Consider the following 22,663-nt stretch of genomic DNA (forward strand, 5'->3'; position numbering starts at 1 on the left):
TTGACACTGCAACACCACTGAAAAAAAGTGACTTATGAGTTTTTTTCACACTTATGACCATGGCAGCATCCCCTAGTCATGTGATCTAAATTTGGACACTTAGGAATTGGCATATATTTATGACTGTTGCAGTCTCCTGGGGATATGTAATCATGTTTGCGACCTTCTCACAAAGTCAATGGGGGTGCCAGATTCACCTAAGAACTGTGTTACTAACTTAACTGCAGCGATTCACTTAATAGCTGTGGCAAGAAAGGTCATAAAATGGAGCAAAGTTCACTTAACAACTGTCTTGCTTAGCAGCTGAAATTTTGGGTTCAGTTGTGGTTATAAGTTAAGAATTACCTATATTTTATCAGCCTTCTTTTCTTTTTCAAGAAGGAGGAAGGGGGGGGGAGAAGGAAGTTGTACAATATATTTAATAATATCATAAGCTCTCTGTTCGGAAGCACCTCTTATCTTGAATTAAACAATAAAAGTGGCTCTTTAAACTATGGGCATTCTTTGTATATACAGAATATCACATACACAGTGCAACCCAAAACATGGCAAGTCAGAATGCTATTTATAAAGGGTGGATCCAGTTAAAATACGGAGAAATTCTGATGATACTGGGTGATTTCCAAGTTCAGGTTCATAGACCTGAACTTGGAAATCACTTCTGCCTAAAGATAGTCCAAGGACAACAGGAGTATATGTTATTCTATTAAACAGCAAGAAATTAAACAGTAACTCATTAGTCCAACTTTACACATCTGAACTAAAAACAAAAAACAATGAGCCAGTGAAATTATTTTGGATGTATTCATTGTAAAAATAAAAAAACTTCCTATATTATATTACATTAAAACTGGTATTATGTGAAAAGGAAAAAAAGAGATCATATTCCATATAGAGGAGATAACCATGTTACTTTGCCATTGACAATAAATTCTACATAGTTTGTTGTCTTCCCAACTACTTTTTCAACCCTCAATAGAACCAGGCAGATAAATAAAACTGTTACTACTACTTTATTCCCATTATTGAGTTGGGCCACTACTAATGATACTAATGAACCTAAATAAAGAAATTGGAGAAAAATTATGTCGTCGAAGCTGTGCATAATATATAATCCTGTTTATAAATCTTCAGAGGGAGAAACAGTACAAAGACTTAATCCTAGACTGAATGCTTGAAAGCTACAATGGCAGCAGAACATTTTTTGTGGCAATTGTATGATCATGATCACTTTCAAAAGGAATAAACAAAAGACAAAGATATGGTCTTTTAGGTCAGATTTTTCACATTTACAGCGAAGCAACAATGATCTTTTGTGAGTCTGGACTATTTAAGAAAAAAAGAAAACTTTACTAAAGTTTGTGTTACAAAGTAGAAAATACTTACTGTAAACAATACATTATTGATTTGCCTTTGTACAAAATGTAGGGAACTAATAACTATTGTTTACTCAACAGGTCTGGTGGATTTTGTTTTTTAAATATTAGTTAAATGTGTTTGCAACTAGCACTTTTGTTACTGTTTTTCTCAATACTAGGAAGATATCATTAACATTTTTCTTATTGAAGTTTTAGTCTGGTAAGATGATCTGATTAAACTTTCAGCATTTAATTCTTTTAAATCTAATACATTTTCAGTAAAGTGAATATACTTTACCTTGCCATAAAAATCACTCATCTGGTATAATGGGATATGCTGTGTTCCACCATACATTTCAATAACTTCTTCATCAGGCACTGGGTTTAACCCCCTAAAAACAAGTTACAATAATTCAGTCAGGAAAATACTAAATGTTAGTTGACACCTATACTCATATTATCCTAAAATCTTTAGGGAGGTTGCTTTTTAAGAGAGTTGTATTATCCTACTCAAAAGCATCTCAAAAGAAGGCATTGCCAAGAAAATAGGCATGTTCATGCCAACACCCCAGAGGACAAGCTTAGGATCCAAATAGATCTTAAGATTTGAACAATGGACCCTAATCAACAACATGAAATTTAATGTAGAGAAAAGCAAGGTTTTATACCAAGGCAGGAAAAACCAAAGGTACAAGTACAGATTAGGCGAAACCTGGCTCAAAAACAGTAACTGTGAGAAGGACCGTGGAATCCTAGTGGACGCTTAAACATGAGGCAGTAGTGTGCGGCGGCAGCCAAAAAAGCTAATACAATACTTGGTTGTATAAACAGAGGCATAGAATCAAAATCACGTGAAATATTAGTACCTCTTTATAAAGCCTTAGTAAAACTACACCTGGAATACTGCATCCAGTTTTGGTCACCACATTACAAAAAAGATATTGAGACTTTGGAAAAAGTGCAAAGAAGAGCAACTAAGATGATTAAGGGCCTGGAGACAAAAAACATATGAAGAATGGTTGTAGGAACTGGATATGGCCAGTCTTGAGAAAAGAAGGAGTAGGAGTGACATGATATCAGTATTCCAATATTTGAGGGACTGCCACAAAGTAGAGGGGGGTCAACTTGTTTTCCAAAGTACCAGAAGACAGAAAAGAAACAATAGATGGAAACTAATCAAGGAGAGAAGCAACCTGGAATTAAGGAGTAACTTCCTAACAGTGAGGACAGTGGAACAGCTTGCTTTCAGAAGGTGTAGATGCTTCATCACTGGAGGTTTTTAAGGAAGGACTGGACAGCTACCTATCTGAAATGGTATAGGATCTCCTGCTTGGGGAGAAGACTTCCTCAAGAACTAGAAGACCTCCAAGGTCCCTTTCAGCTCTATTTTGATTGATTGAACGAATCTCAAGATGCTGATTCAGAGAAGAATTTATCTTTATTGGCACTGAATTTGAAGAGACGTTGTGCAAATGAATTGACATAATTTGGCACTTATCAAGATATTAATGAAAACTGGTGGCAATTTTTTTGCTTAAAATTCATTATTGTTCCGTTGACCCAAGTGACTTTCTAACATTATCATTGTTAATTGAACTCAAGTTTCTGAAGAAAAGGAAACAGCCAATGTAGAGAGCCATAAATTTAAATATTCCATGATTATAACAAAAGTTGCCTATAGAGAAAATGTCTTCAAAATATACAAATAACCTCATATGATAAGATTGTAGGACAAAAGGGAATTTAATTTTTCCCCACTGAGTTAATTTTTAACCAAAGCAGAAAAACCAATTAATAGGGCAACATTTAGTTGAAGAAGCAGAAGAGTATTACTGAAATGCAGCTGCATTAGCAAATACTGCTTCCTTAAATCATGATTTTTTATTTCTCCTTTGTTCAAAGTTTGTCTAGATCAGTGTTTCTTGAACTTTTTTCTTTTCCCACTTTTAAAAATCATGGTGGATCTCAAAAGAGTTTTTATTTATATAATCAATATTTAAAGTATTAAAAATTAAGATATTTATAGCTAAATTGGTTCTGATATGCCCAAAATTTTAGTTATTGATCCTTTAATTTGGCACCGGTTTCCTCTGCAGCTGATTTCAGAAATACTTGCCAGCACACTCAGACTTCAGCAACTCAAGACATTTCTCTGTAGCAAGTAAACAATCCTGTGCCATCACTCATGACCCATATTTGCTTCTGATTCCTATGTTAAATGTTGCATAAAGAACAACTGTTTCTATGCTCCAGAAAATGCATATAATTTTGCTAAACTCACTGATAGGCAGTGCCCAGTTGAACATAGTGGAAAGCATCAATCTTCATCAGAAGACTCTAAAAGAAAGGTAGACATTTGTTGTGTAAATATTTCGTACTTTTAGCTTGAAGAATTTAATGTTACAAGAAAAACAAAACTATTCTTCACGAGGCAATGCATTTAATGCTTCATTGGCAGATACAAATATGATGTATATGATGATGAACCCCCTCCTTTTTTTTGTTTATGTCTGCGCAGAGAGTCATACCATATTTCTACTTCCACTGAAGAAAGAAAGGGACAGAAGGAGTTTTGCAAAGATAGAAGCACCACACTCTTACTATTTTTGCAGAGATAGGTAACTTTTTAGCGCAGAGTTCCCCAACCTTTCGGGGTTGGTGGCAGGAGGGAAAGAAGGGACAGTTTTGTGTGTGTGTGTGTGTGTGGGGGGGTAAATGCATGCCCATGCATGAACACCTATTGCTCACATGAATGGGGCTATGAGCATTCGCGCGTGTGGAGCTGCAAACGCTCGCAGTGACGCTGGTGCACGGGCGGCTGCAAAAGCCTGTGATGCACATGCCAACACTGATATGAGTGAGTCCACAAACACCCGCGACATTCATGGCAATGCTTGCGTGAGTTGGGCTGTGAACACCTGGCACTCGCACAAGTGGGTCCATGAATGCCCATGGTGCTTATGGCAATGGTCATGATGATGCTCACACAAGTGGGGCTGTGCGTGCCCGCACATACATGCATAGCAACCAGCCACTCACATGGCCCAGTGGTCAATAGGCCGTGGTCTGGTAGTGGGCCGCGGTCCACAGGTTCAAGACTTCTGTTCTAGCTCATCAATGTGCAATCTTGTATAATTTCAGGGATCAGTTTTATTTCTGCAGTAAGACAAACTGGGATTCTAGCAGGCGTTATACTGATATCTTCTACTTTAAATATCTAAGAGGGAGAGGTCCATTTTTTAAATGGAAATGCTCTGATGTTACTTTTTGTAACTCCTACTATCTTATCTCTACTTATATCCGAACAGTTGCCAGATGAGAACATTTTATTCATTTACCATCAACTGTTGTGACAATGTCTTCTTCCCAGATCAGTTGCAGTGCTTAAATTTTCCTATCCTGCTTCTAATTTCCAGTAAAAAAAATTTTTTTAATGCTGTATAGCCAGCAAAGATTGAAGAGTGATAGGGTCCCCCTGCTGTAATTATTCCCGACTGGAGACAAAAAAAAATGCTGGCAAAGGGAAAAAATAAGATGACAAAGTACCCTAATATTGTTTACAGAGTTCGTTGCAATTGTGCCTGCAAAATGCTGAAAAAAGGCTTTCCTAACACCCTTCCCATGTTCTTCAAGCCACTTTGGGCCTTATTAGTATCAAGCTCCTCTTTCTTTTTGAAAAAAACAACACATACTAAATGTAGCTGCAAAATTTAGAAAATGTTAAGCCATAAGCAAGACTATTCCACCAGATTTTATTGCATAGCACTATCTGGTTTTTTTAGATTGTCATACTATGTAACTACAGAGAAAAAAGACCTTTATAGGTAGCCCAAGGATTACAATCACTTGTTCAGTTATGCTGGCACTGAACAAAGGAAACTTACGACCAATCTGCAAAGTTATGGCCATTGCAGGGACCATGCAGTCACATAATTGGGCTTTCAGCTCTTGGTGCCAGACACACAATTATAATGTTGCAGAAAGCTGTGGTCACATGTTTGTGATTTCCAATGTTCCCTGCTGGATTCTCACAAACAAAGTCGATGGGGAAGCTTGCAAGAAGTTGCAAATTTCTCTCACCATGGTTTCCTCCCCTCCACGCACTCACTTGTGCTTAGTGTCCACCCTCAGGATCTGGCCTTCTTTCTGTGTTCCCTAGGACCACCTGCCTATAGTTCTCACTCAAGGGCCTGCTTGCCTGGCCTCCTGCCTTTTCTTATGTTGCAGTCACGTGTGTTTCAATGATCCATGTGGTCCTGGGATTACAACAGTAACTAGGACTGCCATTGCCAAGTAATGCAATCATGTGATGTTGTGTTTCACTTTTTTAAAAATAATGTTATTAAACATTGTAGGTAATAAAAATAAATACAACTTAATAAAAAAAAGCAAAAAGAAAAATAGAACATGTAGAAAAAGAGAAAAGATATAGATAGGGGGGAAAAACCATAGCAAATAAAAGGAAAACATATAAAGAAGTAACTTCCCCTGTCATCTCAAGTATAAACAATTTTTAAAATTTGTCACCTTCTCTTAAAAATATAACAAAAAAATCTCTTAATCCCATATTTCATCTCATATCTATGAACAGAGTTTATAACCTCATTCATTCCTGATCAGCAAAAGCCCATCAAGGATTGCCAGAAACAACATATCCATTTTAACCTTGATCAGCTAAACCCACTTTATATTCCATTCCTTTTATTTTACAAAGTTGATCTTTAATCCAGCAAAACTTGTTTCTCTTCCACACTTCTTTCAAAAACTATATATCGTTAATTATTTAAGTTTTAAGATTATTTTCTGGATCTATCACTCACAAATATCTTTGAATATGTCCTGTGTTAAAGTATTTTGCTTCATTCTGTATTAAGAAATCAATTTTTTCTTTTGTTTTATTAATTGTAATCTTTAGTTGCTTCTGACTCCCTCTAGTGTTCAGTATTCAAATTCCCACCTTATCATTTTTTTCCCAGAATTCAAAACAACAGCATTTTTCCATGGAAGGATTCCTATGATCAATTTCAGAAAACCTTATCAAGCTTAAGAAAAAGATACAATACAAAGTAATAGAAAAGGAAAAATTAGAGGGTAGGGGATCGAAAGTGGAAAAAAGTTTAAAAGTGACAAGAAAAAATATGGAGAAAAACAAAAAAGGAATGACTTTTTATTGTGAGTGATTTTAACATAATATAAAAAGTATATAACACTATAAATATATATTTACATAAATATATAATAAAGATATATACATATTTAATAGTAAACACTAAATGTACACAATATTTCTATAATCATAACAGATCAGTGGTAAAATCAAAATTTCTTTTTCTTAAGCAAAATGTATAAAAATGCTCTCCAAGTAGAAACAAAGTCAGACAAACTTGTATCTTTCATCAGGATAGTCAGTTTTGCCATCTCTGCCAGTTCCATTAATTTCACAATCCACTGTTTTTCTACCTCTGTACACACAAAAATCTCACTGCTCAATTTCAAAATCTCATTTTCAGATCTTTCTGAATTCCTATTCTGTTTCTAACTTTTCAAAATCTACGTTCTAATCACTCTTTTGTCATTTATACACACACATACACATACACATACTTTTATATAAATGTTAGATATATATTTATGTCCTTAAACTTCTCTTTAGAGCTTCTTTCACTAAGAATTAAAGTGAACTCACCTGGTACATCTTATCAGATTTGTTGATTAGAATGTTCTTAATAGCTGAAAAGCAGTTAAGAAGCAATTTCTAAATGTGATCAGGACATGAGGTTTAACATAACCTATAGGCTACATTGTGCTTATGAGCTTAGTGGAATCCCTTGATTCCCAACCATTCCACTTAGAAGCTGGCCACATAAATCTCAATTTCTGTAGTTTATGCATTAGAAACAGCTATCTGAGAACAAGTGGCAACCTCATGATCTCTGCTTTATTTGAAGAGATTTGGCTGGCCAGAAAATGCTATGTGGCTGCCAACCTGACCGCACTGCCAGCTCTGCTCGTTTGAAGATGTCTAGTTCACCAGAAGTCTTCACCAGAAGTCACATGATGTTGTGCTTCACAATGCTTAGTGATGGAAGTTTTGATCCTAAATTGCTGTTGTAATTCAAGGATGATTGTTTTCCTGTGTATATGTGTAATGTGTAAACCCACATGAATACATACACCATTATTAATTCATTTCTCCAAGTATAGCTGTAACTTAACAAACTAACTAGATACTTCAACGTTTCCAATTTCCACACTGAACCGAATGATGTACTAAATATGTGAAAGACCAATTGAAAACATATTTACTGTATAACTCACCTTGTGCACATCATAATGAAGTCCTCTTATGGCAAAACCAGGAATGTATTCATATTTCCTAAGTCCCTCTGGGTACTACAAAACATTTCATTAGAAAGAATGAGTATATTCTTCCTAACTGGCACACATGCTATATGGTAGAACTGGTAGAAATCTAGACAACTAGCAAACTGTATGGCAATGGATACATAGAATATAGTTTTACAACAGGAATATAATCAGCAATAAAACTCATTGGACAACTGCAGAGGGTGAAGTGAGGAAAAGTAAAGAGGAGATGTAGAAATCTGGTCTTTTTTTTTAACATGCCCTAAGAATAGAAATGTGAGCTGTTTCCTCTGAGGGGTGATTTTATTTATCTTTGACATGAACGTGCATATGTTATATTCTTTGTCACATCATAATCTTATTTATGAAAATAGGGTGTTTAAGCCATTCATAATTGCAACTGATTGAAATGGCATAAAAACTACTCCTGGGGAGTAATATCAGATTAAGACAGCTTTGTTTTTAGCAGAGCCAATGATTGTGGTAGAAAGCTGATTGTGGAGCTGGTGAAGGAACCGGTTCTCTGAATTCCTTTCCAGAGAAAGAGAGGACTTGGGATTGCCCAGAGCGCTCCTTACAGACCTTTCCCATGATTAGGCCATAAAGTAACAGTTTCTGTCAGGTTTTAGAACTCTGGGTATCGGCAGAAACCACTTTCCCCAAGCTGCAATCAGAGCCCTTCATAAGGATGCTGGATTTGCTCAATAGGAAATGGAAAAAAAATAACAAATTAATTGTGAGATATCATTTGAAGGGATTAAATATTAATATTTTCAATTTTCTAATAGCACTTAATAGAATTTTTCTTGATTAAGTTTGAATGATGAGCTTTTTCACCTCAGTTTATAGATGTAAGACCGTGGGAAGAAGAGTTTTAGAGAAACTGACAAGGTATTGTGTAAAGGAAAGAATTATGAATTACTTGTGTGTATACACACACACCATATATGTGTGTGTGTTTGTTTATTTATTTCTGGTATCACTTAACGAACTTTTGCTGATTAAAATTGAAAGATGAGATGTTATTATTTGCCAGTAGATAATAGCTGTGATATGGGATGAAGATAGTTTTGGCTGAAAAGTTAGAGATGTCAAGCTATGTTTCTATGTTTATACTTGATGAAGGGGAAAATTATTTCTTTCTATATTTTTGGTTTCTTTTCTTTTTTATATATTTTCCCCTTTTCCCATCCCCGCTTTTCCCTTTTGTTTATTTTTTTCTTGTTTATATTTTCTTTAGTTTATATTACTTTACCTTTATCATTTTAAACTTCAATAAAAATGATTGCGATAAAAAAGAAAAGGAGAGATAAATAAAATAAATAATTTAAAAAGTCATGTAGGGGCTCAGCAAGGCACGGGGGGGAAAAGCGGATCTAATTCCATTAACAGGGGAACAAAAAATTAGAGAAAGGTTTGCTGCTTTAAGCCTTTTTCATCAATACTAGCTCTCAATAGGCTGTGGAAGGTAACTATGAAAGTCAGAATCTAGAAACACAAAGAAGTCATGAAATGCAGAGGAAGAAAAAAGTACTTATCTTAAAATCATTTCCACGCCATACTGTCCCAATCTATTATAGATCAAGCATCACACAAGAAGAGATGATGAAAATTGCAAACTTACCTTATACTGTTCGATTAGGATATCTCTGGCAGTGTTGAATATCATTGAATGTAGTAAGTTTGAATATTGTGCCAATGTATAATCGTAATCAAAACCATAGATCTCAACGTCTCCCAAGCTAATCTCATTATTTGCATAGATAGCTGCAGGGTTAAGAAGATTGCAAACTCCTGGTGGAAGCAGATCTGGAGCAAGACAATAAAAATACAGGCACTATTTTGATCCAACATTATGCATAACAGGAATACTGTGTAAAAAAAAATAGGGGGTGAAGGTAGGGTGAGGTGAAATATTCCTTTTTTCCCCTTATAACTGGGTATTGAAGACTACTGACATTTTCTTTCAAAACAGATGGCCCCAAAAATAAATATTTCAACCAATTCAAGCATTCTAATTTTCATTACCAAAAAGACTAACCAAAACAAGGAAAGACTTTTGCTGTAAACCGAAAAGGATCAGCTAAGGATCCTTGGCTTCTCACTGGCAGGAGCAGAATTTTACTCAGAGGTGGAGGTTGCTGCTGCTTTCACCAGACTTTCCTCCTTCCTTCTGTGCCTCCTCAGAAGTATTCCAGAGGAACTAGGGATCCTTCAGAACATTTGAGGGAACATTTTGAGGGGGGGGGGCATAATCACCATCAAGGCATTGTACTTAATTTCATCTAGGAATGGAACAGGATTTACAGTTATTATTATTACATGGGGGGGGGGTGAGGGAGGAATAATTGTATTTCTTTATATTCTATTTACTGAAGTTCTTCTATTCTAGTTGGATCTCCTCACAGATTAGAGATATAAGTAGCAAAGAATAACAGCATTTTGAATTTTTCAGTCGATAATTCTTATAAATATATAGGGATTAGCTGTCCAATAGGAAACAAAATCTCACCAAATATTTGCCTATATGCCTCAACCTGTTCTGATTCAGCCAGTTGTATCTGCTCTTTCACAATGTTTGTTTATTCCAAATTTATGAAAGCAGATTCAGCAAGGGGAGAAAAATCACGACTAGGTACATTTGATGCTTGAAATACTCTTTATAAATATAGGTTGTGGGTGTAGCATCACTGGAGATTTTACAAAAAATAGACTGGACAATAACTTGACTGGGATGATATAAGATTCTTGCCTTGAGCAGGGGTTTGGATTAGAACAGGGGTCTTCAAACTTGGCCCTTTTACGACTTGTGAAGTCCAAAAGTCGTAAAAGGGCCAAGTTTGAAGACCCCTGGATTAGAAGATTGCTAAAGTCCCTTCCAGCCTTATGGTGTTATGATCACTAACTGCATGTTCAATGAGTGAAATTGTGTCCCTCTAGCTATATAACAACAACAACAATAATAATAATAAAGTTGGAAGGGACCTTGGAGGTCATCTAGTCCAACCCCCTGCTCAGGCAGGAAACCCTATACCATTTCAGACAAATGGCTGTCCAATCTCTTCTTAAAGACTTCCAGTGTTGGAGCATTCACTGCTTCTGGAGGCAAGTTATTCCACTGATTAATTGTTCTAACTGTCAGGAAGTTTTTCCTTAGTTCTAGGTTGCTTCTCTCTTTGGTTAGTTTCCAACCATTGCTTCTTGTCCTGCCTTCAGGTGCTTTGGAGAATAGCTTGTCTCCCTCTTCTTTGTGGCAGCCTCTGAGATATTGGAACACTGTTATCATGTCCCCCCTCGTCCTTCTCTTCATTAAACTAGACATACCCAATTCCAGCAACCGTTCCTTGTATCTTTTAGCCTCCAGTCCCCTAATCATCTTTGTTGCTCTTCTCTGTACTCTTTCTAGAGTCTTAACATCTTTTTTACATCATGGTGACCAAAGCTGGATGCAGTATTCCAAGTGTGGCCTTACCAAGGCATTGTAAAGTGGTATTAACACTTCACGTGATCTTGATTCTATCCCTCTGTTAATGCAGCCTAGCACTGTGTTGGCTTTTTTGACTCACTGCTGGCTCATATTTAAGTGATTGCCCACTAGGACTCCAAGATCCCCTTCATAGTTACTACTATTGAGCAAGGTACCTCCTATATTATACCTGTGCATTTGGTTTTTCTTGCCTAAATATAGAACCTTACTTTTTTCACCATTGAATTTCATTTTGTTAGATAGCGCCCAGTGTTCAAGTCTGTCAAGATCCTTCTGTATCTTAAGCCTGTTTTCTGGAGTGTTGGCTATTCCTGCCAGCTTGGTATATATATATGGGAAGAAGAAATCAGAAGATATATATATATAGGTGTTTAGTTATTCGGGTTTTCTCCCGCGTAGAATTAAAAGTACCTTGGCGACGTTTCGACACCACTCTTAGAAGCACGAAGCTGAAGACACCAGCCTGAAGATGACGAATGTGACTTCGTCGAAACGTCGCCAAGGTACTTTTAATTCTACGCGGGAGAAAACCCGAATAACTAAAGACCTACATACAAACACCCGCGAAAACCTCAGAAAACATATATATATATATATATCCAAATTTCTTTTTTTTTTTTTCTTTTTTTTTTCTGACAAGAAATTTGGATATAAAAAATATTTCGCAGTTGCGACTTGAGCCTGCTCTATGCCCCTAGTTGGGGGCGGCAAGGCAAGAGATACTGTAAAAAGAGTAAAACTGCAGTATGCAGTTGAAAATGTCAAGGTGTTCACAATCAGACTGATCTGTCTGAACTCCCTATATATATATATATATATATATATATTCTAATTACTAGTCACTGTTTTGAGATGGGCAGCCATATAAATTGTTTACTTAAATTAGATCCTTTATTTGTATTGTTAGCTTGTAGGTTTTTACACATATAGTGATTAACCCTGTAAAGCTAAACAAGGGTATGCGTGTTATAATGTAGACACAGCCTAGTCTTTCCTGTCTGAGAGAATAGGAATATCATGTAAACTGAATTCTTCACTTATGCCACTTGAATACTGATATATAGGATTCTAGAATTGCTTTATAATAAATGGACAGCATTTTCCTTGTTACAGGGTTTCTCTGGAATTATGTAACTGTTATATTTACACTTCTGCATTGTGAAGATCAAGAGTTTTGCGACTGGGTTATTAGTTCACTTTAAAAGAAAAAAAAATCTCCTTCCCTCTCCAGTGTTGACTCCTGGTGTCTGCTAGTACTAATCCCTGCAGTTTTGTTGGCATGACTTTTTAGAAGTGGTTTTCCATTGCCTCCTTCCTAGAGCTGAAAGGACCCAAGGTCACTCAGCTGGCTTCATGCCTAAGGTAACCGTTTTTTGCCTGGTACCTTAACCATTACTGTATATGACACCAGCTCTCAAATAGATGTTTTTTTGTGCCAAGTCAGTCTTGACTGGCCCAAAGTCATGCTGATTTCCTGCCTAAGACAAAATTAGAACTCAGCCTCTTAGTTTCTAGTCTGATGGTAATTTTCTATTACAAGTACATATCTAATGGGAGGATGAGAAGTATTGCATTTCTTAGCTAACAGGTCAGAACTGTGAAGATGGTATTTATATAGCAAATTTCATTGCACCAAGGAACATTATTAGTTTTTGTCTACAATTATTATATAATCTCAAAAGCCCATTATTATTGAACAACTTGGTTTTTCAAGGGCAGGGAAAAAAAATACTGCGAAAGCAATTAGCTTCAAACTACTTTGATGAGTGAAACAAAATATGCTTCATGGCATGGTACATTTTTCAATTAATACAATGCTTCCCAGAATACTCAAAAAGGCTTTACTAGGAAGATATACTTTGAAAAAAATGATTCTGTTTCAGAGTTGAAGTGGTCCAATAAAGTGGTTTCATGAAAAACAAATTCCACGAAGTAGAATTACTCATCTTCAGAAAACATTTCTATCAATAGAGCACAAATGGAAATACTGTATTGGTAATGAAATCTTCCAACATACTGCTATATATTATGTTTCAGTTAAATTGCAAGTATTTTATAGCAAATATGTATCAGGAGAGGAAGGACATAGCAGATCTGGAATAGACATTGCATAATAACTTCCTACTGTTACTACTGGGGAGCAGGGGGAGAACAAACAGAATAAAATAATTTTCTCCCTTCTTCCTTGCATCCAACCAGCAAGGGTATCAATGAAGTAATTTCTTTTCTCTCGGTTCTCTTTGCTAGTAGTGGTATAGATGTTTTGTTAAAATATCAGCAACTAATTGTTTTTATTCTACCAAATTATGTAAGAAAAACATATTATCACATGTCTTTTATTGGAAATATTTTCCTCCATGCTGACATCTTGCCAAGATTTGTTTCTACTGTCCACTTAAAATCTTGCCAATAAGTTATCTTGTTTACATTTCAGGAACAAACTTACAAAAATATTCAAGTCACCTACTAAATTCCATTTCACATTATGGCTTCACCGTACAATCCTTCAAGTGAATTCTGACAAATGTTTGAAAAATATTAGAATTGCAATGTATTTTTTTTATTTAAAAAATGACCTGGTATCATTAGAGAGAAAAATAGCAGCAGTTCATCCAACATCTGTTATAGTTTTTAAACAATTCTTGACCATTTTTTAAAAAACTAAGTAGCCTTTTGAGATTGTTAAGATAGTGATCCTTCTGATACAGCAGCAACATTTCTCTTGTTCAGACTTGGAAAGATGCTAATCAGCCAATAGAGCAGGGGTAGTCAACCTTGGCTCTTTTATGACTCGTGGACTTCAACTCCCAGAATTCCTGAGCCAGCTAAGCTGGCTCAGGAATTCTGGGAATTGAAGTCCACGAGTCATAAAAGAGCCAAGGTTGACTACCCCTGCAATAGAGGAATGAAAGTGTTTCACAAGGATAACACTGCAACCAAGAACTTACGATAACCTGCTTTAGTTTGAAAGGGAGCTTGAAACATAGCCTTTTCTAGAGATATGAACACACAAGTAGTTCTTCTGAGAGAAAGCTTTGCAAGTTAGCAAGTTCAAACCATTTTCACCTTGAAAGTACAATGCCAGTACATTAGTTTGAACTATATCCAGAAACTAATTGTGGAGCCAATTAAGATGGTTAAAAATGTGTTAAATGCTTCCAACAAATGATGTTGGCATATTCCTTACTCAGCTTAACTGAAATATTCAAGCAACTGAAGAACCAACTTCAAACCTTCAACCTAGAATTCACAAAGTATGTACAACAGAGATTTTAAAACAGACACACACACACACACACACAAGTTCAAGGAGCTTAGAAAGTTAAATTTTAACAAAACACAGAAACAAAACATGTAAGGGATCGCAACCTTACTAATTTTAGTAAGCTGATAAGCAATGTGTACATTACATTGGAAGAATTGATTAAAATGTTTTCCATTTTAAAGTCATCTAGTTTAATCATCATGGTACCCATGTATGTCATTTAGTAAACACAAATAAGTTTTTGGAGAAAATATGAAGAATCCAATTTGCAGCATCTTTTATAACTTGGCATTCTTAGTTACTCTCACAATTAGCATGTCGGCAATAGAAGAGAATAAGTTAGCATAAGTTAGTTTGGCAGCAGATGATACTATTAACAGCAATGCACAAGTAACAGTCTGTAGTGTGGGTGTTTCCTCACTAGGAATACTAACCTTATCATGTAAACCACTTTAAGATCACCATAGAATGATGCAACCACCCAATTATATAATAGTACCAGATGTAAATATGCACCGGGGATAAATACCTTCTGTGTCCAATCGCACACTTGGCCAATAAAGAATTCTATTCTATTCTATTCTATTCTATTCTATTCTATTCTATTCTATTCTATTCACACTCACCCTACTTTTTGGAATCAAACGAGACGAGGGTTTGAACAGCTCTCAAATGTACGTACACTGAGGCATTTTAATTCATCAGAATTAGTGGTCTTCAACGAAATGCCTCAGACACGGACAGCCAAGCCCCCCACTTCCCACTCCGTCCCTCCTTACCATAAACCAGCTTTTTCATTTCGTGGTATCTGGCCCAGAGATAGGACTTCGTATCGATCCCTTCGATGGAGCTGGGCTGGTGGCTGCCCAAGGAAGCAGCTGTCATTGTCGCTGCCCCAGCAGGACCGGCGTCGGCGGTTCTCTTCGCTTTGCCGCCGATCGAAGAGGAGGCCGGCGGCGGGAGACCATGCTCCTCGGACTGCGGCTGATGGGTCCACTGGTGCCTGCATCCCACCCGCCCCGATCCAGCGTCGGAGCCTGTATAATAGCAGCAGCTGCCGTGGCTGGAAACAGGGATCATCAGTTGTTGAAGGATGCCGACGGCACCGCCGCCGCCGCCGCCGCCGCTCTTCCATATGCCGCTGCTCGCAGCCTTGAGTCCAGCCGCAGCCATGGCCTCCCGGGACGAGAGCCTCTTCCTTGAGAAGAGTTCATAAGACCATCATCTCAGATCTCGAACGCACCTCTTCAGCTGCATCGTCCGCCAGACTGGACAACAACCGTCTCTTCCAGCCATCCGACCCGCCTAAGAGCAACCAGTCAGTGCGGATCTGCGGCAGCGCTCCAGTCCAAGACTTGCCAAGGAGGAGGCGGGTCTTCCAGCACAAGTGCCGCTGCCGCCGCTTCGGGATCACTTGGGATTTGTAGTTTGTTAAACATTTTCTGTGTCCTCTCCCCCGCCCCAGCTCCTGTGAGTTGTTTCGGATTGTTGGGACAGACAAGAACTACAGCTCCCAAGATCCTTTTGGTCCTCCTGGCTCGAGGCTATTTAAAATGTTTTAGGGCGGGCATGTTTTCCTTTCGGACACTGTAATTCTGATTCCTTTGAACCGCGAATGAGGCTATTTGAATAAGTCGTATAAAAGTAAGTTCTCGAGACAAATCTTTTTGGAAAAAAGGACATGCTTTCGCTTACAAAGAATGCTCAGTGAAAATGGCCAGTGGAGGAATAAAAGGAACACGTACAGAAAGCCCTATTCTCTTATTTTTCAATGGATAAAATGTGTTCCAATTCAGGCTGCCTGCTCCTGTGATATAATAATAATAATAATAATAATAATAATAATAATAATAATAATAATAATAATAATAATAATAATAATAATAATAATAATAATTAATAATAATAATAATAATAATAATAATAATAATAATAATAATAATAATAATAATAAAGTTGGAAGGGACCTTGGAGGTCATCGAGTCCAACCCCCTGCTCAGGCAGGAACCCTACACCATTTCGGACAAATGGCTGTCCAGTCTCTTCTTAAAAACTTCCAGTGTTGGAGCATCTTATGATTAAAAAGAAAGCGACATTTACTTCGCTGAGTTGATCTTGCATAGAATGAGTTGCCCAGTGTTTTACAAAATGTTGGGAGACAATAAGATACTGGATTACTTCACTTCGGGTCCGACAGGGGGCGGTCAGACGCTCCTAACCGCTTCGCTTCGCCGGTTTTGCAACTGAACTGAGCAGCAGCTCTGGGGCTTTAGGAACGCCATTAGCGTTTGAGAATCGCAACTGGCGTTTGAGAATCGCAGCTGGCGTAGCAGCAACACCGCAGAGAAAACCTCCGCTCATTCCGTTCTTTCTGTTCAAAGACGGGCAGGCCACGCCCCCTACGCACAGCACGTAGCCAATCACTATAGTCTCTTTCGGAAGACGTGATGTGTAGCAGTCAGGTGGGAGGGCGGTCGCTCTTCCGGTTGCTCTCATGTCCTGCGCGCCCTCTTCCTTACTCAGTTCTAAAGGTGAGTGGGCTGGTTGTGAGTGTTGTTCTCCGCTAGAGACCAGACCGGCCTTTTTGATTGACTGTCTCCCACCGAGAGTGGTGGGAGTGGAAAGCAGCATTGCCTTGTATGAGCACGGGTCCTTGGTTATAATAATCAGAATTTGTTTCTTTATATCCCCTTTATTATTTTTACAAATAACTCAAGGCGGCAAACATATGCAATACACCTTCCTTTTTCCACCGTATTTTCCTCCTAACAACAACCCTGTGAGGTGAGTTGGACTGAGAGTGAGTGACTGGCCCAAGGTCACCAGCTATAGCTAAGGGGGGACTTGAACTCACGGTCTCTTGCTTTCTAGCCTGGTACCTTAACCACTAGACCAAATTTGCAAGGTTTTCAGACTCTGGAAATGCGTTTTCTGATGGAGAACTTTTACGTAAAACTAGACATTAGCTAGCCTTGGGTGTTTTCTTGGTATTGGTGACTGAATGGCATCACAACAACTTATTCACAACTGGATCTGAAAGATAGTGAATGATTAATGTAAACCCCGGGAATGGTCTCTTATTTTCCATCAGTCGAATGTTGGAAAGAAATATTATAAACTTTGTTTTGTCAGGACTAGGTAAGCAGAACATGTATAAGTGCAGTGTCAATGTTATTAATAGATACTTGGTTCTGGAATCATGGTTTATCTAGAGATGGACTTCTAAATACAAAATGGGTATTTAAAATGTTTGCAAGATTCGTTGATGTTAGAGTTCTTTGCATTTCAAATTGTGTATGGTATGCTGAAATCAGTAGTTGCCAAAAACAAACATACAAAAGAGTTCTAGGTTCTAGCAGGTTGTTGATCCTCATTAGGTGGCATTGAACAAAATAGGATGATCTTAAGTCAGAGTCTTCATATTGTATTTTATAAGGATGTTGCTATAAAATGGAAGATTGTATGCATCACATACTGATAGCACTGATGATGTTGCTAAATTGGATAATGAAACACCTGCAAGAAAACAACCAAGCTCAGAGCACCAAAAGACCCCATATTCTCAATTCCCCAAGAATGCCCAGGAAGGATTTTAGCAGCTGAGGTGAAAATGATAGAATTCAGAAACGTTGCCGATGTAAACCACTTAGACTAGAGAATGTTATAAAGCTCCATGAAGCAATATATAAGCATCAGCGCTATTGCTGTGCTTTAGTGTTTTGGGATTAACTTACAATAAATTAAATATTACTAGTAATAGTAATATTAGAATAATGCTGCATTTTTTTAGTTTTGTGTCTTTATGAGCCCAGGTATAATCAGATGTGAAATATGCAAAGATAAAACTGAATTTTATTCCTTTCCATACTTTTATATATTTGGTTAACCATATTTTGGACAGCCTTATACATAAAATATTAATTTTGTTTGATGTGTTTCAGAATCACCCTTCTTACAACGAGTCTTAAATTCTTCTTAAAATGTCTGTCAATAGTAAAATAACTCAACTAATGAATAAAGTACCTGGAAAGAAGCGGTTTGGTATATACAGATTTCTTCCTTTCTACTTTGTTCTTGGTGGTGCTATGGAATGGTTTATGATTAATGTTTCAGTTGGCAATCAGACCTTTTGTAAGTATCATTAAACTTTTGTTTAAAAAAATTCTTTTCGATATATTTAAACATGCATGATTTAATTATGCTATATTAATTTCCACATCTTTCCAAATAATTATATTGACATATTCAAATTTCTGTTTGATATTCAGCTTTTATTAAAAAAAGAGCTTAAGGCAACCTTTTAATGGTAATCATTTGATGTATAGAGAAGAGCTACAAAGATGATTGGGGGACTGGAGGCTAAAACATATAAAGAATGGAATTTTTTGCTGGAATTGGGTATGTCTAGTTTAATGAAAAGAAGGACTAGGGGTGACATGAAGGCAGTGTTCCAATATCTCAGGGATTGCCACAAAGAAGAGGGAGTCAAGCTATTCTCCAAAGTACCTGAAGGCAGGACAAGAAGCAATGGGTGGAAACTAATCAAGGAGAGAAGCAACCTAGAACTAAGGAGAAATTTCCTGACAGTTAAAACAATCAGTGGAACAGCTGGCCTCCAGAAGTTGTGGGTGCTCAAACACTGGAGGTTTTTAAGACAAGAGTGGACAACACTTGTCCGAAGTGGTATGGAGTTTCCTGTCTGAGCAGGAGGGAGTTTGACTAGATGACTTCCAAGGTCCCTTCCAACTCTTGTTATTCTATTTCTGCTTGGCATCAAAGGCTTCAAGTGCTCTAATAAAATTAGTAGAATGGAATTATCTTAAAATTGCAAAGTAAAGATTCAGTGTCATCTTAAAACCTATTGGCAGGCATACTGCTCCTGAGAAAACTACAAATCACCACACTGGGGAAACATGGTTTTACTTTTAGCTTAAGGGTTGATAAAATATTCAGGTAATCTTCCAATTGTATTTTGGAGACAGATGAAAAACTACTAAAATACTAGACTGAGGTATTAGCTTCAGACTGAGCATAATCTGACTATTCTACAAAACAGAAAACAAATTTCTAAAATCCTGCATTTTTTAGAAATGGATAAAATTAGTCCTTGGCCTAATTTCAAAATGTTTAAGTTTGAGATTAATCTATCACACTTTACTTAAATAAGAGAAGTGGGTATTAGTTAAAAAGTATGTCAGAATGAAAATGTTCCACCACACTGTGGAATTCATGATTGAATAAGGTTCCCCTTGATAATTTCCTTATTATACTTTTGATCTTGCATGAATTACCCAACGTTTTAAGCTTGAATACTGCAAGTTAATTATATAATGTTAAATAAAAAAAAACTATTTTCAAAAAGTTGATAGAAATGATCACAAATGTTTTGCAGATGACGTTTACCGTAGAAAACAGACTGAGCAATATTACCAGAAGTTGGAAGAAAAGTGAATTCAACACTGAATTATCTGTACATAATGGATTCTAAATTAATAAATAAATCTAAGTTTCAAAGTTTGCTTAAAATAAGACTGAATACTGACTTCATTTTGTTCAGTAAAATGTATTTTTTGTTAGTCTTGCCTTGTTTTAAGTAACAATTATGTATTTTGGTGAACTCAAGTGCCATCAAGTTGGTATTGACTTAATTAAGATCACATAAATGATCTCCAAGTGTATCTGTCCCTATCCTGGTTCTTCAGGACTTCCAGTGGTATACTCTGCTGCTGTAATTGAGGTACTCAGTCTAGCTGTTTCCAACTCTAGGGGGAGGGACTCATCTCCGTTTCTTAGCCAAAGAAGCCAGCATTGTTCGAAGAAATTTCTGTGGTCATGTGGCCAGCATGATTGTAACTCAGACTTACTCACATAATAAGACTGGTTACCTGTTGCATTTTAGAAAATGTTGCTCTGTGTTTTAGAAATTTGTTGTTCCGTGACATATTGGTTTATCATTTTTTGTAAATGTACACAATCACGTTTATGTATTGTCTTATTAAAGTAAAAGGAATTATTTTACCGTGTTACTGGGCTGACCTGAGGAAATGCAAAAAGAAAAGGCAAAAAGAGGAACATTTAATCCCAATGTTTGCAGTAGTTCTCTCATAATCCAAGTCATTGGTTTAGGGGAGCAAGTTATAACGACAATTCTCTCTATCTCACACACACACACAGTGACCATTATGAGAATATGTATACAATATAGATTCATGCTTCAATTGACAAAGTCGGATTGTTTATGGAAGATACATGTGTGGAGTTGTCGCACAGAAGATATTTGTGAATACATTAGATAATGTGGGTCTTAATGGAATTTATGTATTTCTCAAAGCCATGAGATTTGATTTTGGCTTAACGTGCTATTACCTAAACTATGGCTAAGCAAATCATGACTTACCATTTGTGAACTTAGTATGTATGAATAAAATGAACTTGACATAGTAAAATAGAACAGAGTTTATAATACACTGTAGTTAGAGGAGCTTTCCACACTCTGGAGAAAAATATACACAAAGGAATCAGCAGTGTCCTTCTGTAATTCAGGATAAATTTTCCTTGCTGCTTTTCTTATAACATTCTTGTTTTTATTAGTAAAAATTATAGCTTGCAAATTGTATCAGTTGCACTTTCAGATAGCAGAAACTTTAAAGATCTGCTTTTCCATTTATATAATCAGATTAATCAGTAGTCTTACATTGTATGGCAGGTTTCTATGTTCTGTGATTAGACAGAATGAATGAGGATTTGATATGTGAAATATAGCCAAACATTCTGAGAAGTGAATTTGGCCCTAGGAAATAAGAAAACTGCAGGAGTTAAGAGAGTTGCAGGAGGACTGGTTAAAAACATTTAAGTTGATGCAATTAGAGGGGTTCTTGCAGATGGGGAAAATAATAACCAGGTGACAAGAAACTAGCTTTTTATATTGCAATACCAAAAGACACTACCTAAACAAATGCTCAGATTGCCAACTGCACTTAATATAAAATGATTTTATTAACTACTATCAAGTTGGAGTCAGCTCTATGCAACTTCATTTTTTTCTAGCATGATATGCCTTCAGTCTGGCCTTTTAGATCTCTCAATAATTTTACATACTAGAAAGAAAATGCCCAAAATTCTGCAATCCAGGCTTCAATGTGTGATATATGGACTGCTGATATATACAAGCTGAACTTAGAAAATAGAAAGCTGACGTCACAATGCTAGCAACAAATGGATAATAGAAAAATATCCAAAGACAGGCCATAAGAAATTGTGAAGAGCTCTTGAAAAGACTGGTGTACCAGGCCATCTGATTTGCCACTGAAGAATTTGCATGATGACCTGGATGCAACAATTGGAATGAAATATGGAAGAATAGTTCAAATAATGGAAAGGAATGTGCCAAGGCTCTTTACTATGCCTCCAGATTGTATTTAGTTTGTGTTCAGAATGTCAGGAGAAATGTTGGATTAAAATAAATCAAATTTGGAATTAAAATTGTTGGGAGAAACACCAAAAACCCCAGATAAGCTGGCATTGCTTGGATGGCTGAAGTGAAGAAACGTTAAGGATTCTCTTGATAAAAGATGAGAGTGCAAAAGCCAATCTGTTTCTTTAAAAAGAAAAAAAACACTGAGATGCCATCACACAATGCCCATCTAATGCAAATAGGCGCAATAGTAATAATAGACTTCATTTCCAAGGGTTAAAAATTCACAAGGACAGCGACTGTAATTATGAAATAGAGATCTGCAACTTTGGAAAAACCTGACAAACCTGGACAGAAAATTTGAAATAGTTATTACATTGACATGAGAATTTGCTTGTTTTTTTTCTTCATCTTAGCTGAATCAGTTAAATTAGATGACTGGCTTATAAATAAATAAAATGTATTTATTGTAAAAAGCTATACATTTCTCAGGTGGAACTTGTCTGATCAGAAAGGCTAGTTAAAAAATCCTTTGAACTGTAATCTTGGAGAAAATAGTTGAGAATGAATGTACTAGAAGTAAGATCAGATTGCTCGCTAGAAACACTACGTTTGTAAAACAAAGTTTTAAACATAAACATTTTTATCATTATGCACCTCTTCCATCTTTGCCCTTTTTTCAGGTTTGTCCTTTATTTTTTCTAAGAAAATATGGTCAATGTATATACATAATAGATAGCAAAAGAGAAAAGCTACACATAATTTCAAAGAAA

The 22,663-nt window shown here is 36.6% G+C and overlaps 2 protein-coding genes across 3 annotated transcripts in view; one reads left to right on the forward strand and one right to left on the reverse strand.

Moving 5' to 3' along the window:
• Positions 1-15,590, reverse strand: part of NT5DC2 (5'-nucleotidase domain containing 2) — a 29,234-nt gene extending 13,644 nt beyond the window's left edge. The window contains exons 1-5 of the mRNA XM_015815853.1: positions 15,256-15,590; positions 9,349-9,533; positions 7,677-7,751; positions 3,640-3,695; positions 1,657-1,750 (exon numbers count right to left, since the gene is read on the reverse strand). Coding sequence (XP_015671339.1) covers positions 1,657-1,750; positions 3,640-3,695; positions 7,677-7,751; positions 9,349-9,533; positions 15,256-15,556 — 711 coding nt within the window. The 5' untranslated portion in view covers positions 15,557-15,590. The remainder of the gene's footprint in view (positions 1-1,656; positions 1,751-3,639; positions 3,696-7,676; positions 7,752-9,348; positions 9,534-15,255) is intronic.
• A 1,333-nt stretch (positions 15,591-16,923) lies between these two features.
• SMIM4 (small integral membrane protein 4) lies at positions 16,924-20,490 on the forward strand. 2 transcript variants are annotated; one of them, XM_015815855.1, is made up of 4 exons: positions 16,930-17,007; positions 17,194-17,260; positions 18,418-18,607; positions 19,869-20,490. In XM_015815855.1, exons 3-4 carry the CDS (start codon positions 18,457-18,459, stop codon positions 19,925-19,927), a joined length of 210 nt encoding a protein of 69 aa, XP_015671341.1. In that variant the 5' UTR covers positions 16,930-17,007; positions 17,194-17,260; positions 18,418-18,456; the 3' UTR covers positions 19,928-20,490. The 2 variants fall into 2 exon arrangements, with proteins under 2 accessions (XP_015671340.1, XP_015671341.1); XM_015815854.1 differs by lacking the exon at positions 17,194-17,260 and having other exon boundaries at positions 16,924-17,007.
• The last annotated feature ends 2,173 nt before the right edge of the window (positions 20,491-22,663 follow it).

The sequence above is a fragment of the Protobothrops mucrosquamatus genome, unplaced genomic scaffold (assembly GCF_001527695.2).
Source record: "Protobothrops mucrosquamatus isolate PMUCROS unplaced genomic scaffold, P.Mucros_1.0 scaffold380, whole genome shotgun sequence".
NCBI classification, from domain to species: Eukaryota; Metazoa; Chordata; class Lepidosauria; order Squamata; family Viperidae; genus Protobothrops; species Protobothrops mucrosquamatus.